Below are 14,027 nucleotides of genomic sequence, written 5' to 3'. Positions count from 1 at the left end.
TTAACAATTCAAATTATTTCTTTCTAGATAATTCAATATTAACAGAAGGACAATCAGGAACGTGCCACAAAGTTGCTCCTCCAAGCCCAATAAAGATATGTGTCGCTATTCTTTCATAATTTAGAATAAGATTTTTAATCTCGTACCATACCGATGTACTAAGCTTTGCTCGGTACAGTACAACGTACCGAGCGGTACACCTAAAAAAGGCATAACATGGCCTAATCCAAGATTGGTTCAAGATTGAAGCTCGTTCCACCTACAATTTGGTTCGACTCGAGCATGACATGGCCTAATCCAAATGCGACGTGAACCAAGATTTCCCTAATTCGATCCCCCCAATGCTTCTCTTACTTTACTTTACTTTACAGGGTCATATTCATCGAGGGCCACATGCTAGCCCTCCACTAAATTCCACCATGTGCCCCGTTTGGTATCCCTGAGCGACCATGGAGTCGCACTTCACTCCTAGGCTTCTTCTCCAATGCTTATCAACGCTGAGAAGAGTTCAGCCAACCTCATCGATTATGGTAGCCTCCAAAGCTCCCGCTAATGTCAGCGGTGACGGTCTCTTCTCTCCACATGGGCCATGGTCAGCTCTAGATCCATGATGTGTTTCCAGGGTTTTCTTCTCCACCCGGCCATCAAGTCTTGACGAAAGGCAGAACCCGGCTTCCATAGACTACCAGTGTGTGGTTCTCCCGAACAATCCTTTTTTCTTTGGAGCGAGAGCTTGTTTGTGAAAGAGGCTTCGATTGGGATTTGACGATATAATGAGATATAGCTTTACCCTTGAAATCGACCAGTATCAACTGATACAGGTCGATAACGATCAAAATTTCGATCGTTATCGCTTGATACAGCCCTGTATCGCCCGATACGGGGCCACAAGCCTGATACCGCCCGATACAAGCGGTTTGCATGTCGGTGTGCTGGCAAACCGATACGTACCACCCATATCGGGTGGTACAGTACGATTTTGCAAACCCTAATTTAGAATATTATTGATGAAATTATACTAAATTTACATTTATTTCCAACTTAAAAACCCTATTCTAATTTTTTTTTCTATTTTTCAGATAATTTCAAATCATTTTTGGCTTTTTCTAAGTCGTCGACATGCCCCGCCGTGCCGACACTCAACACATCGATACAAGGTGGCACATGCAATGCCGGCCAATGGTCGGTACGTCAACTCGGACCAATAAGGCAAGATACAAATACATGAATGAACTAGTATGTACCAATCAACATTGTACAAGCCCAAATTGCCAAGGGTGTGTCTCCACACCCACGATAGAGCAGGACACAATACCTTACTTGTATTGTACACATTAAATAACATGCCTTGGTAAAGTCAGTATAGATATCCTGCTTGATACTTCCCAGGACAAGTATGTAACTAATCCAAGTCAAGAAATAGACACTTTCTTCTCTAAGTCCAATAGTAATTGGTTTAGGCATAGGATTAAAATAGTCTATATTTAATAAAGGTATATATATTCAATCCTGTTTGACCACAAATTTGACTTATGAGGATTAAGTAACATGAAAAGAGTTTTGATGGTTAATGGTTTTAGTTATTGCTGACGTCTCTTCATTCAGCTTGTTGTTTTTCTTATTGCCTCTCTTTCAGATGCCTTTTTCTTATTTCCTTATTCCACATTCTTTTAACAGACTTCTTCCTGCTTTTAAATTTGATAAAATTACCAAAAAAGTCCCAATATTTTGGAACTCATTTGTTTGTTCACTTAATCCTGTTTTCCTACAATATTAAGTACATCAGTTTTACACCATGTAAAAGTATCCCAAGTACCCTCTTTTGCCCACAAACCTTTACTGGACAGCATCATTAAGATACCAGCAGTGTCCAAGCCACTTGTTAATTAAGAAGTTTGGTATGCTAGTTGAATCTGGTTACAAATGCTTTTAGCCTTTTCAGTGAAACAAAGATGAGTTAGCCCAAGTAACATCTCCCCAAGGTTAACATCAACCATGAACATGACTTCCAAGGTGGACACTCTCTAAACTTGAACACAGTGATTTAAAAAGCGCGGATAACAGCCGCGGCAGCAACAGCAGCAGTAGCAGTGGAGTCACGGACAACAACAGCGACAGCGGTAGCGAACAGCAACAGAAGCTAAGGAGACTCAGTCGATGACAAAGGAAGACTCGAAGGTAGCAGGAGAAATCATCGACAACAAAGGCAAAGGGAGAAATCGTCAACGGCAGAGGCCGAGGGAGAAAGCGAACGCTAGGGTTGGGAGTCAAGGTCGCGCACAGGTTTTGAGGTAACTGCGTGCGTTAGTTGGCTCAATCGAACCAACAAATGCACATTTAACCGAACTCGGTTGCCTTATATCAACCAGGACCTCACAAGAATCGCCCGGTGCCCAGGCTAGAGCGAGCGCCCAAGCGACGCCTTTGAAGCGCGCTGCCTGGCCATTATATGAGGCATGATGCCTCATTGAAGCACGCCTCCTGGCCCTTATATGAGGCGCTAAGGGCTCGTCTTGCCTAGCCCGAGCGCTCGAGCAACTTTTTAAATCACTGCTTGAACATTAATTAACAGATTCAATAGCCAGCCATTGTAAACAACCTGCATATGTTGAAATTCATACTAGCACCATCAAACTTGACATGCGCATAAGAATACTATTAATTTCTAAAAAATTTACTTTCTAGATCCTCCTATGCTCAACTATAGAAGTTTTCTTTTCTCAAGCTTGAACTGCAAGAGATCCCTACCTCTGCTAGAGCAATTGCTTAATTACTCAGCGACACACAACTCAAACGAATTCTTAGCAGAATGCCATCAAAGTTACCAAATAGATTCTCAAACTATAATAACTATGTATATATGGTTCCGAAGAATACTAGGGATGTACACCATAAACCACATGCTAACCACAGGTAGAGCTAGATAACTTAATACATGAACAACAACAAAACCAATAACAACATAGTAGCTAAATAGCTTCTCAGGATCTAATGATAAAGAAGAGAGCTCCAACAGAACTAGAGTAGCTCATTCAACTTTAAATGTCATGGAGTACTATAGCTAAGCAACAAAATCCACAGGAATTTGACACTAAATAACAAGGCATAAGAAAGAGGCCATATGAAATTTGATTTACAAAAGATTCTACATTTCACATTGAAATGGAATCGTTAGAACATAAGCCAAGCGAACTATGCAAATTGTGAAGTAAGAGTCATAAAAGCTTTATAAGCCAGTCAAGCTGAAACCTAGCCATGTGACCATATGCACATGCAGAACCATAAGATAACTTGGACTAATCACAATTACCAAAATTCTAGCATTAAACAAAATTGTTACATAAGTTCTAGGAGAAGATAGGAATTACATGTAAGTGTTGCACATTAACCTAAAGGTGACAGAATGAAACATAAATATCTATCATCGTAGAGATCAAAGATTACAGAAAATTAAAGATACATGACAAAGTAATGAAAGTCAAGTATCTAATAAAAAGATAATTTCGAAAATGATAACAGAGAAGTGACTTACTTTCTTCTTGAGGCAGCACTGCAGAAAATGCAACGAACAAAGAGAAGGAAGCAACAAAAATAAGTCAGATGTCAAGTTAGAAAATGCATAAAAAAGCCAAATTTTTCAAAGTTATTGCTACTAAACAAGCATAGAGTTGACAAGGAGTAACTATTTTACATTAAATTATTATTTTACAGAACAGAGATTGAATGCTATTCAGTTGTAATAGTATCAAAAAAGGTGAGAAAGCTACAATTACAGGTATAAGAATTTCCTTCTCATGTATGTTTTGGCAATTTCAGGAAGAAATTAGTGGAACTTTTAAAGTTCACCTTAGACTAGTAGCACAAAAGAGTGCCAAAAAAATATTGAAGAATACAAGTGGCACACAACATTCACACCATAAATTTAAAGCATTCAGTTGTGGCATGTTAGAAAAAAAATGCATACCAGTAAAGTACATAAAAACCATGTTGTTAGGCATGCCCACACCACATACCGCTGAGCAGGTATCATTAATTGGCACAACCCAAGAATCATGGCAATTAACTTGCCAGTGTCATGGTAATTATAATGCTAACACCAAGTGCAATGGGAGAGAATGTCAAAACAACTGACAACATAATTCACACCCCCAAACACATCAAAATTAGGTATTGACTGCCCATAGCAATAATTTCAATTTAACAAAGTAAAAATGGATCATTGAACAAATTGCTTGAATCATCAACATGCAATCTAGATTTTCAGTTTCTTTGTCATATGCTTCTACCGGCAGTTGCCAACAGTTGTCTGCTTCTTGGAATAACTCAAACAGATCTAATCCCAACAATAATTTGTAGCATTTAAGCATATGCTACTACAGTTGATGACTACATTACGTATGTTATGACATGACGATTTTTATGTGCATGGTCAAACAGCCAATGCCCATATGTGGGTATGAAAGCTGTACAGATGCATAGATATGTCACAAGTGTCGATTCCCCACTATTGGAACATAGCAGATGACACAAGACAACACAACCATCCATAGTATTTCTTTTAAATTGATTCCAGAGATTAATAATTACTGCCAAGAAATTATCTATTTTTCTATCTTGTTCCTCCATCTTTTCCACTACAATCTTCAGTCCTGATATTTTCGACAGTGATTTAAAAAACGCTAGACGCCAAAAGGCGCCAAGGTCCAAAAACGCCCGAGGCGCTAGGCGCTCGCCCGAGCGAAGCAAGACGCTAAAATATAAAAATATATAATATAATTAATAAATATAATTATTTAAAATTTTAAATAAAAATATGCTATTAAATTAAGAAAATCTAAGATACAAAATCACAATGTCACATTAACAAAAAGTTTCAAAATTCAAAACAATAAAATTTTACATCAAAATAAAAATTAACAACATTAAAATCAAAATAATATATTATTAATCTAATAACAGTATTAAAAATTAATCATTTCAAAATTCAAATAAACTTAATATTAAGAGTATATTGTATACTGAGCCTGACGGAGAAACGAGGAAGCAGCGGCGAGCGGCGGTAGTGGCAGCGGGAAAGGGAAAGAGAGCGGGAGGCGCGAGCAGCGGGAGGCACGAGCAGCGGGAGGCGCGAGCAGCGGGAGGGCTCGCGGGAGGCGCGAGCAGCAGGAGGTGCGAGCAGCGGGAGGGCTCGCGGGAGTCGCGAGCAGCAGGAAGGCTCGCGGGAGGCGCGAGCAGCTGGAGGGCTCGCGGGAGACGCGAGCAGCGGGAGGCGCGAGCAGCTGGAGGGCTCGCGGGAGACGCGAGCAGCGGGAGGCGCGAGCAGCGACAGCGACGAGCAGCGGCAGCGGAAGCAGGAGCGACGAGCAGCGAGATCGGGAGCGGCAGCGACAGCGGCAGCGGGTTAGGGTTGGGTAAGGGTTATATCGGTTTAGTTGGTTCGATTGAACCAACTAACAACCGAACCAGGACCGAACCAGACCTAAAATCCTGGTTCGGTCACTTGGTTTACCCAGGCGCTCGCCCGAAGCGCCCAGCGCCTGGGCTCGGGCGAGCGCCCAGGCGGCGCCTGTTTGAAGCGCGCCGCCTGGGACATTAGCGAGGCGCTCGGGCCTCGCCTCGCCTCGCCCGAGCGCCTAGGCAAGCGCCCGAGCGCCTCTTTCAATCACTGATTTTCGATTGGTAAAATTTTCTCCAATAGCCTTATTCAATTTACTGAATATTTCCTCATGCAACTAATATTGTTTGTTCCAACCCACATATTGAATCAAGTTCAACAACAGCTCTAGTACCAATCTAAGGCAGTCTCAGTATTATCTACGTTTATTTGAATAATCGCAGGATGAAACCCAATCAATAAAGTCGTGATTAAATCAACTCATCAAGAACCATAAATCCAATTAATAATGTATAAGAGATAGTAAACAATGACAAATATTTTATCAGGGATAACATAAAACTTAGCTTGTTAAAAGATAGCAACAAAGATTAAAAAAATATAAAATAGAGATCATAGAAGGTGAAGAAGACGGGAAGTGGTGACAAACAAATTTCTTGTTGTAATCAAAATGAAGAAGGTTGGAAGTGGTGACAAACAAATTTCTACTTCCACATTACAACAAGGCACACCTTGATATTATAGTAGTGGAACTCCTTCCATTAGATTCATCCAAATAACCTAACCAAGGTAAGATATCAATTGTTCAAAAACAGAAATAATCAATCACATACTAGGGCAGCTTCACAGATAAGCAATTAGTAGTTTCTTATTGTCCAATGACCCTTAGTAAAAACTATGATAGAAAAGAGATCAATAATATATCACGGCAACTCGATGAGCAATCATAGTTATGCATAACATGATCAGATTTAAAATTAAACCAAGTTAAGAAGATTCCTGCTTTTGCTAGGGAAAACTATGAGACCAACGCAGGGTGTTGAGCCCTTTAGGAAGCTGGTTGATGGATCTATAGAATCAAGGTTTGTCTGAATTCATGCTACCAAGAATCTGGCCCTCGATCTATCAAACTTACATCAATTATGTTAAATTCCCTCCTCCACTGTCACCTAATTACATATCCTTACGGCCAACAACATTCACCGGTAAAAATATCAACTTTTTACAAATAGAAATTGTAGACCCTTGTCCAGCAATATAGCATTTGACTTGAGCCCTAGATATAGACGAAAACTATTGAAGAGCTTGGTTGACTATACAGTTACATCTAATTATGTACAACAAATTTCTATCTAAAGAATTTAAATCGCATAACAAGTTCAGTACTATATTTCCTTTCTTTTTTAGATGTATGTCTCTCGACCTAATAAAGATATTAGCTCCACCTGACAAATACTTCTTTTCCCTATTTAAAACACCAAAAACAAGAACTCGTACCGTTTCTGCCGTATATCTTCGCATTCTCGGCAACCTGAAAAAGGGAGGGAAAGCATAAGGAAACGCTCCATTTATGACCACAGCTCGGACTAAACGAGTTAATGAACGAGCAGATCAAGAAAGACACGCGTTCCTACCTGGAAATCCGTAAGACCCTTGGTTGGATCTACACCAAATGCTTCGAGAACCTGAGGCCACGGTCAGAAGAACGAGGACTAGAATCACGAATTGGTCGAGATCCAACATCGAGCGAGAGAGAGCCAGAATTACCTCGGAGACGGATCTGGCGTACGCGTCGTTCATCGAAGATCAAGCGGCGGATCGAGAAGAGGATGAAGACGGAGACGAGGAGTGAAGGGGGACTGGAGATCTGAAGCAATGGTGTGTTTTTCGCCGGACAAAGAACCGTAGGTTAGGTCTTTAAGGGGGCCATGTTGGGGAGGCAACGGCACGTTAACGGAGCTGACGGTGGCGTGGGCTAGAGAAAGGCGTTCCTGACTGACGGAGCGGGCTCAGGTGGGGGCACTCGCCGTTAGTGGGCCGGACACTGGATGCGCGAGGTTGCCGACGTGGTTAGGATCCTAATTGAGATGGCTCGATCTTGCTCTAACATCACAACGGTTATGGTGCGAATTGGAGGGTACATAGATAAAAGCACAATTGGAGAGGATCCACAACTGGAAGCTATTTATTCAAATAGTTTTTATCGCATCACCTTGGATTTATTTAGGAAATGGTCTGTAAGTAAAGAAGCTAAGGTTGCCAACGGCCGGTTTTCTAATGTCCAATTGAATCCGGTCCACGTAAACCATGTTTAAATCTAATATAAATTCATATAGAAATTTCAGATTTCGAGTTCGAACACATAAATAGTTCGTTCTATCGCCAATGTGTTGAATTTTTAAGAAATTAAAAATGGAGTTTAAGCATTCTTTAACTAGTTTTGAAATGAGTTTACAATTATTCAGCTTACAGTATTAATTTTCAAACAGATTCCAAAGAGACGAAATTGTCTTCATTTTAAAAAGACGTTTTCAGCTTACAGTATTAAATATCATCTAACATTCTTAGCCACTTTGGAAAGGTTTAAAATGATTCTATCAACGGGACGAGGATGGCGACCACAATCAAATAGAAATAGAAAGGAAATACGATCTAAGCAACACTTTGTGAACAAAAAGATTTGAAGAGAGAAACAGAAGACTTTAGAAGATATATAGCGTGCATAGGTTCTTCACATCATAAATGTAGTTACAGAATTTACCAATAGCCATGCTGCAGGGTCGAAACAATGTGGTCAATGACATGTCATGACATCCACATGCAACCTGTGCTAACAGATTAATTTTGTATCAAAATACTGCATATAATGGTGGTGAAGCTTCCAAAATGCCGAGTCTTTTTACTTTCGGGTGGACTACTCAAGAAAGAGATCACAGCTTTACAAACAGTTGTTGCTCAGAATGATAGACCACACAACTAAAGCAAACAACAAAAAGGGAAAACAGTGTCATTTACCTCTTTAAATTTGCAAGCCAAACAATTCAATTATTCATCAAATATCACAGAATATTGATAATATTTCCCATTTAAATCTTAATTTGCAGAGCGAAGATGGCAAAAATATCGTTTAAACACATACAAGACCCTTGTTAGAATGGGAAAAATTAGGAACATTCAGGTGCTATTTGCAGTATCCTAAAATTGGAATTACAACAGAAAGACAAAGAAATAGCCAATATAGTGCAGAAGATGTTAAGAACCAAAGGTGAGATAAAGAGTATGTATAAAGGCTAAAACCTTGTAATGTTGCAACCATATGGAGTCGCTTAATACATATTTTTCCCATCACTCTGCTTTATACTAGGTAACATCTCCGTTTATATCAAGAACATTCAACTCTCTTTTTATTGTTTCTAATAAAGTCCTTATCCATCCTTCAAACACTAGTGTTACTCAACTCATATTGTCTAAGAACAACATCTATAGATATTTATTTCAGTATATATTCAAACCAAATTTAACGATTTTTTTTATTTTATTCTTTATCGATATTTTATAACCTAATTGCTCATGAATGAACACATTTAATTGTTTTTTCATCCTTCCTAGAAATTTCACACATACACCTCAGATGTATCATTTCAATTAAAAATAAATAATGTTTCTTAATTTCACCTTATACAAGTTACAAAAATGGCTATATTTAGCCATCAAGACATAACCATGCAAGTATTGCTCTCCCATGCATGTTTGACAGGATAGTAAAGGCGTAATTCACATCCAATTATCTGACTTACAACAATATAAAACCATTAGCAACTACATCATCACAAAACATCAATACCTACCATCATAATGCTTGCATTAGGAAACAATTCGTAACACCTACATATCCTCCATCCCCTGCTTTGATGATTTCGGGTATCCTTTGTATTCCAACTTAACCCCCATATTTGCTGAAATAATCCTGAACTTTAGTCTCATGGCATCCATCATCTCCTGAACATGCTCATTTTCAGGGTCCAACAATGGATACTTCTTAAGCAGATCTCTCAGTTGTTGGATACTTTTTTGGAGCCTAGATGAGAATGACCCTGGATCAACTTGGATCAGTGAGTTCCACACATCAACACAGCCCTGATAAAAGCCAAGCTCCTCCCCAACTTGAAAACCCATCTTCAATCCCACCTCTCTCCCCTCCTCTTCACCAGTTTTCAAGCCATCTCTATACCCATCCTTGAAACCTTCTTGGCACAGGGTTTCGTCCAGAAGAACAATGGAATCAAAAATGTCAGAAGCATCTCCAGATGTTTGCTCCATGCTTACGATGGAGAACTTGAGAATAAGCTCAGTAGTGTCACCTGGCCCATAACCAAAATAAAGGAAAAGCAGCTAAGCATGAAGAAAACATTCCAGCTAACTTGAAAATGTGTATATTTGAAGTCAGTATCTAGCCACCACATAGAGTTTTTACACAAGCAGCCAACAGCCATCGCAAAATCCACCTCTTTACTTTCTTTTCCAAGTTCATAAAGTAGAAGAAGGCCATCAACAGCTTACAGACAGCACGACCAAACATATAAGGAAGTCTTCTCATCTCCAAAGAAGAGGAGGGAACCTAATGCCAGATTGATGTTAAGATTTTTCTTTTTATACACTCAGTGGTTGGCCCTTTAACTTTGAATTGCCAAGTATGTATTATTGTTGTTTTTCTTCTATTTGCATATTACCCTCAAGCAGCATACTATGGTAAAGTTAAAATAAATTCCTTAGATTCTGTCTTCGATCTGTGTATTACCCTCAAGCAATATATTATGGCAAAGTTAATATCAATTCCTGAGATTGTGTACATGGTGCCTGATATATTTGAGGGAAATAAAAGTGAGAACACTCATATTACAATCAAATTTTGGTGCTAAATCATATTTTAAGAAATGATAGATCAAACAGGACAACCATTTGATAAATTGTTTTTTTCACCCAGAATCAAAACATAACAGCTACAAAGTTGGGATCACGAAAGACATAGTCGCAAGCCAACCAACCTAAATCAGAATGTAAAGTCAGGAAAACATGGTATCAAGATCAAAGAAATCGAAGAGGATTCCTTGTTTGCAACCATTCAAGATGGGAAAGAGAGAAGAAGAATCCACCTTTGATCAAGGCTATCATCTCGTTATGCCGGAGATGGAGCAAAGACCCGAACGAGATGGAGCGAGGGCAAACCGTGATAGGGCAGAGAAGTAGAAGAACAAAGGAGTCTGTGGAACTCAGCTACGGTTCATTTTATCACCCGGTCTGAATCGGTCCATGTTATAAAAACCGCTCAATTCGTCGGTCGATGAGACAGTGCGGTTCGATTCTATTCAGCTCCCTTTAAGTCAGCCCGAGTATGGTTGTTCAACGATGGAGTGATAAAGGAAGACTCGAAAAAGGATACGGCGTATTGTTAAGAATATTTTGTATAAAATTTAATATAATATTTCGGGAAAAATGTTAGCTTTAGAAAACGTATATAAAAGAAAATTAGTTCGAAATAATTTGCCACTTTCATAAATAACTTTAAAGATGAAAATGATTACGATTTAGAATAATAATGATGATGATAAGGGTGTATAGAGACAAGTTGAGTTTTCACTTTTGAATAGAGGAGAATATTTCTTCTTCTTTCTCTCCACTTCAAGTACACCAACGCAGCTCGGTAGTGTGTATAAGCTCCAGAAACAACCGGAGGTAATGTTCTCCCCTATTTAAAAGTGAAAACTTTTAAATAGTTTGAACTAGTTTAAAGGTATTGTCAACATCAATCTGGCATTAGGTTCCCTCCTCTTCTTTGGAGATGAGAAAACTTCCTTATAAGTTTCAACTACTATGTACCAATCAACATATTAAATAACTTAATACAGCACAAACCTTGTGCCAACTAGAACAAGCCCAAATTGCCAAGGGTGTGCCTCCACACCCTCAATAGAGTAGGACAAAATACCTTACTTGTACTGTACGGCACACCCACAAGAGCAGGGCACAATACCTTACTTGTACTGTACACATTAAATAACATGCCTTGGTAAAGTCAGTATGGATATCCTGCTTGATACTTCCCAGGACAGGTATGTAACTGATCCAAGTCAAGAAATAGACACTTTCTTTTTGAAGTCCAAGAGTACTAGGTTTAGGCTTACGATTAGAATTTTCTATATTCAATAAAGGGATATATATATATTCATTCCTGTTTGAACACAAATTTGACTTATGAGGATTAAGTAACACGAAAAGAGTTTTGATGGCTAATGGATTTAGTTATTGCTGATGTCTCTTCATTCAGATTGTTGTTTTTCCTATTGCCTCTCTTTCAGATGTCTTTTTCTTATTTCCTTATTCCACATTTTTTTAACAGACTTCTTCCTGCTTTTAAATTTGAGAAAATTACCAAAAAAAGTCCCAATATTTTGGAACTCATTTGTTTGTTCACTTAATCCTGTTTTTATACAATATTAAGTACATCAGTTTTACACCATGTAAAAGTATCCCAAGTGCCCTCTTTTGCCCACAAACCTTTACTGCACAGCACCATTAAGATACCAGCAGTGTCCAAGCCACTTGTTAAATAAGAAGTTTGGTATGCTAGTTGAATTTGGTTACAAATGCTTTTAGCCTTTTCAGTGAAACAAAGATGAGTTAGCTCAAGTAACATCCCCTCAAGGTTAACATCAACCATAAACACGACTGCCAAGGTGGACACTCTCTAAACTTAACATTACTTAACAGATTCAATTGCCAGCCCTTGTAAACAACCTGCATATGTTGAAATTCATACTAGCACCATCAAGCTTGGCATGCACATAAGAATACTATTAATTTCAACAAAATTTACTTTGTAGATCCTCCTACGCTCAACTATAGAAGTTTTCTTTTCTCAAGCTTGAACTGCAAGAGATCCCTACTCTGCTAGAGCAATTGCTTAATTACTCAGCGGTACACAACTCAAGAGAATTCTTAGCAGAATGCCAACAAAGTTACCAAATAGATTCTCAAACTGTAATAACTATCTACATATGGTTCCAAAGAATACCAGGGATGTACACCATAAACCACATGCTAACCACACGTAGAGCTAGATAACTTAATACATGAACAACAACAAAATCAATAACAGCATATTAGCTAAATAGCTTCTCAGGATTTAATGATAAAGAAGAGAGATCCAATGGAACTACAGTAGCATATTCAACTTTAAATGTTATGGAGTACTATAGCTAAGCAACAAAATTCCACAGGTATTTGACATAAAATTACAAGGCATAAGAAAGAGGCCATATGAAATTTGATTTACAAAAGATTCTACATTTCACGTTGAAATGGAATCGTTAAAACATATGCCAAGCAAACTAGGCATATTGTGAAGTAAGAGTCATAAAAGCTTTATAAGCCAGTCAAGTTGAAACCTAACCATTTGAGCATGCACATGCAGAACCATAAGAGCTGAAAGATTGTTACGTAAGATCTAGGAGAAGATAAGAATTACATGTAAGTGTTGCACATTAAACTAAAGATGACCAAATGAAACATAAATATCTATCATCGTAGAGCTGAAAGATTACAGAAAATTAAAGATACATGACAAAGTAATGAAAGTCAAGTATCTAATAAAAAGATAATTTCGAAAATGATAACAGAGAAGAGACTTACTTTCTTCTTGAGGCAGTACTGCAGAAAATGCAACGCACAAAGAGAAGGAAGCAACAAAAATAAGTCAGATGTCAAGTTAGAAAATGCATAAAAAAGCAAAAATTTTCAAAGTTTTTGCTACTAAACAAACATAGAGTTGACAAGGAGTAACTATTCTACATTAAATTATTATTTAATAGAACAACAGAGATTGAATGCTATTCAGTTGTGATGGTGTCGAAAAAGGTGAGAAAGCTACAATTACAGGTATAAGAATTTCCTTCTCATGTATATTTTGGCAATTTCAGGAAGAAATTAATGATGAACTTTTGAAGTTCACCTTAGACTATTACCACAAAAGAGTGCCAAAAAAAATATTGAAAAATGTTCAGTAATATATTTCCTTTCTTTCTTAGATGTATGTCTCTGGACCTAATAAAGATATTAGCTCCACCTGACAAATACTTCTTTTCCCTATTTAAAACAGTAGTGAAACACAAAGCAGAAACAAGAACTCGTACCGTTTCTGCCGTATATCTACGCATTCTCGGCAACCTGAAAAAAGGGAGGGAAAAGCATAAGGAAACGCTCCATTTATGACCATAGCTCGGACTAAACGAGTTAACGAACGAGTAGATCAAGAAAGACACGCGTTCCTACCTGGAAATCAGTAAGACCCTTGGTTGGATCTACACCAAATTCTTCGGGAACCTGAGGCCACGGTCAGAAGAAACGAGGACTAGAATCACGAATTGGTCGAGATCCAACATCGAGCGAGAGAGAGCCAGAATTACCTCGGAGACGGATCTGGCGTACGCGTCGTTCATCGAAGATGAAGCGGCGGTTCGAGAAGACAGAGACGAGGAGTGAAGGGGAACTGGAGATCCGACGCAATGGTGTGTCCTCGCCGGACAAAGTACCGGGGGTTAGGGTTTTAAGGAGGGGGCCGTCTTGGCGAGGCAAC

General features: G+C 38.7%; 1 protein-coding gene and 1 long non-coding RNA gene across 4 annotated transcripts in view; both read right to left on the bottom strand.

Annotated features, from left to right (window-relative positions):
• Positions 1-7,299, bottom strand: part of LOC135676784 (calcium-transporting ATPase 3, endoplasmic reticulum-type-like) — a 59,688-nt gene extending 52,389 nt beyond the window's left edge. For both annotated transcript variants that reach the window (XM_065188332.1, XM_065188333.1), the window contains exons 1-4: positions 7,163-7,299; positions 7,030-7,080; positions 6,893-6,926; positions 3,533-3,550 (exon numbers count right to left, since the gene is read on the bottom strand). In XM_065188332.1, the coding sequence (XP_065044404.1) occupies positions 3,533-3,550; positions 6,893-6,926; positions 7,030-7,080; positions 7,163-7,195 (136 nt within the window). In that variant the 5' untranslated portion in view covers positions 7,196-7,299. The remainder of the gene's footprint in view (positions 1-3,532; positions 3,551-6,892; positions 6,927-7,029; positions 7,081-7,162) is intronic.
• Positions 7,300-8,111: 812 nt separating this feature from the next.
• LOC135676783 (uncharacterized) lies at positions 8,112-14,027 on the bottom strand. Of its 2 annotated transcripts, none has more exons than XR_010514424.1 (5): positions 13,858-14,027; positions 13,724-13,774; positions 13,585-13,618; positions 13,085-13,102; positions 8,112-8,371 (listed from the first exon to the last, which is right to left on the bottom strand). It is a non-coding gene; the product is annotated as an uncharacterized LOC135676783 (long non-coding RNA). The 2 variants fall into 2 exon arrangements; XR_010514423.1 differs by lacking the exon at positions 8,112-8,371 and adding an exon at positions 9,711-9,756 and having other exon boundaries at positions 13,858-14,025.

Source organism: Musa acuminata, chromosome BXJ1-6 (assembly GCF_036884655.1).
Source record: "Musa acuminata AAA Group cultivar baxijiao chromosome BXJ1-6, Cavendish_Baxijiao_AAA, whole genome shotgun sequence".
NCBI lineage: Eukaryota > Viridiplantae > Streptophyta > Magnoliopsida > Zingiberales > Musaceae > Musa > Musa acuminata.
The sequence above is the reverse complement of the archived record's forward strand: the minus strand, read 5'-3'. Positions and strand labels throughout refer to the sequence as shown.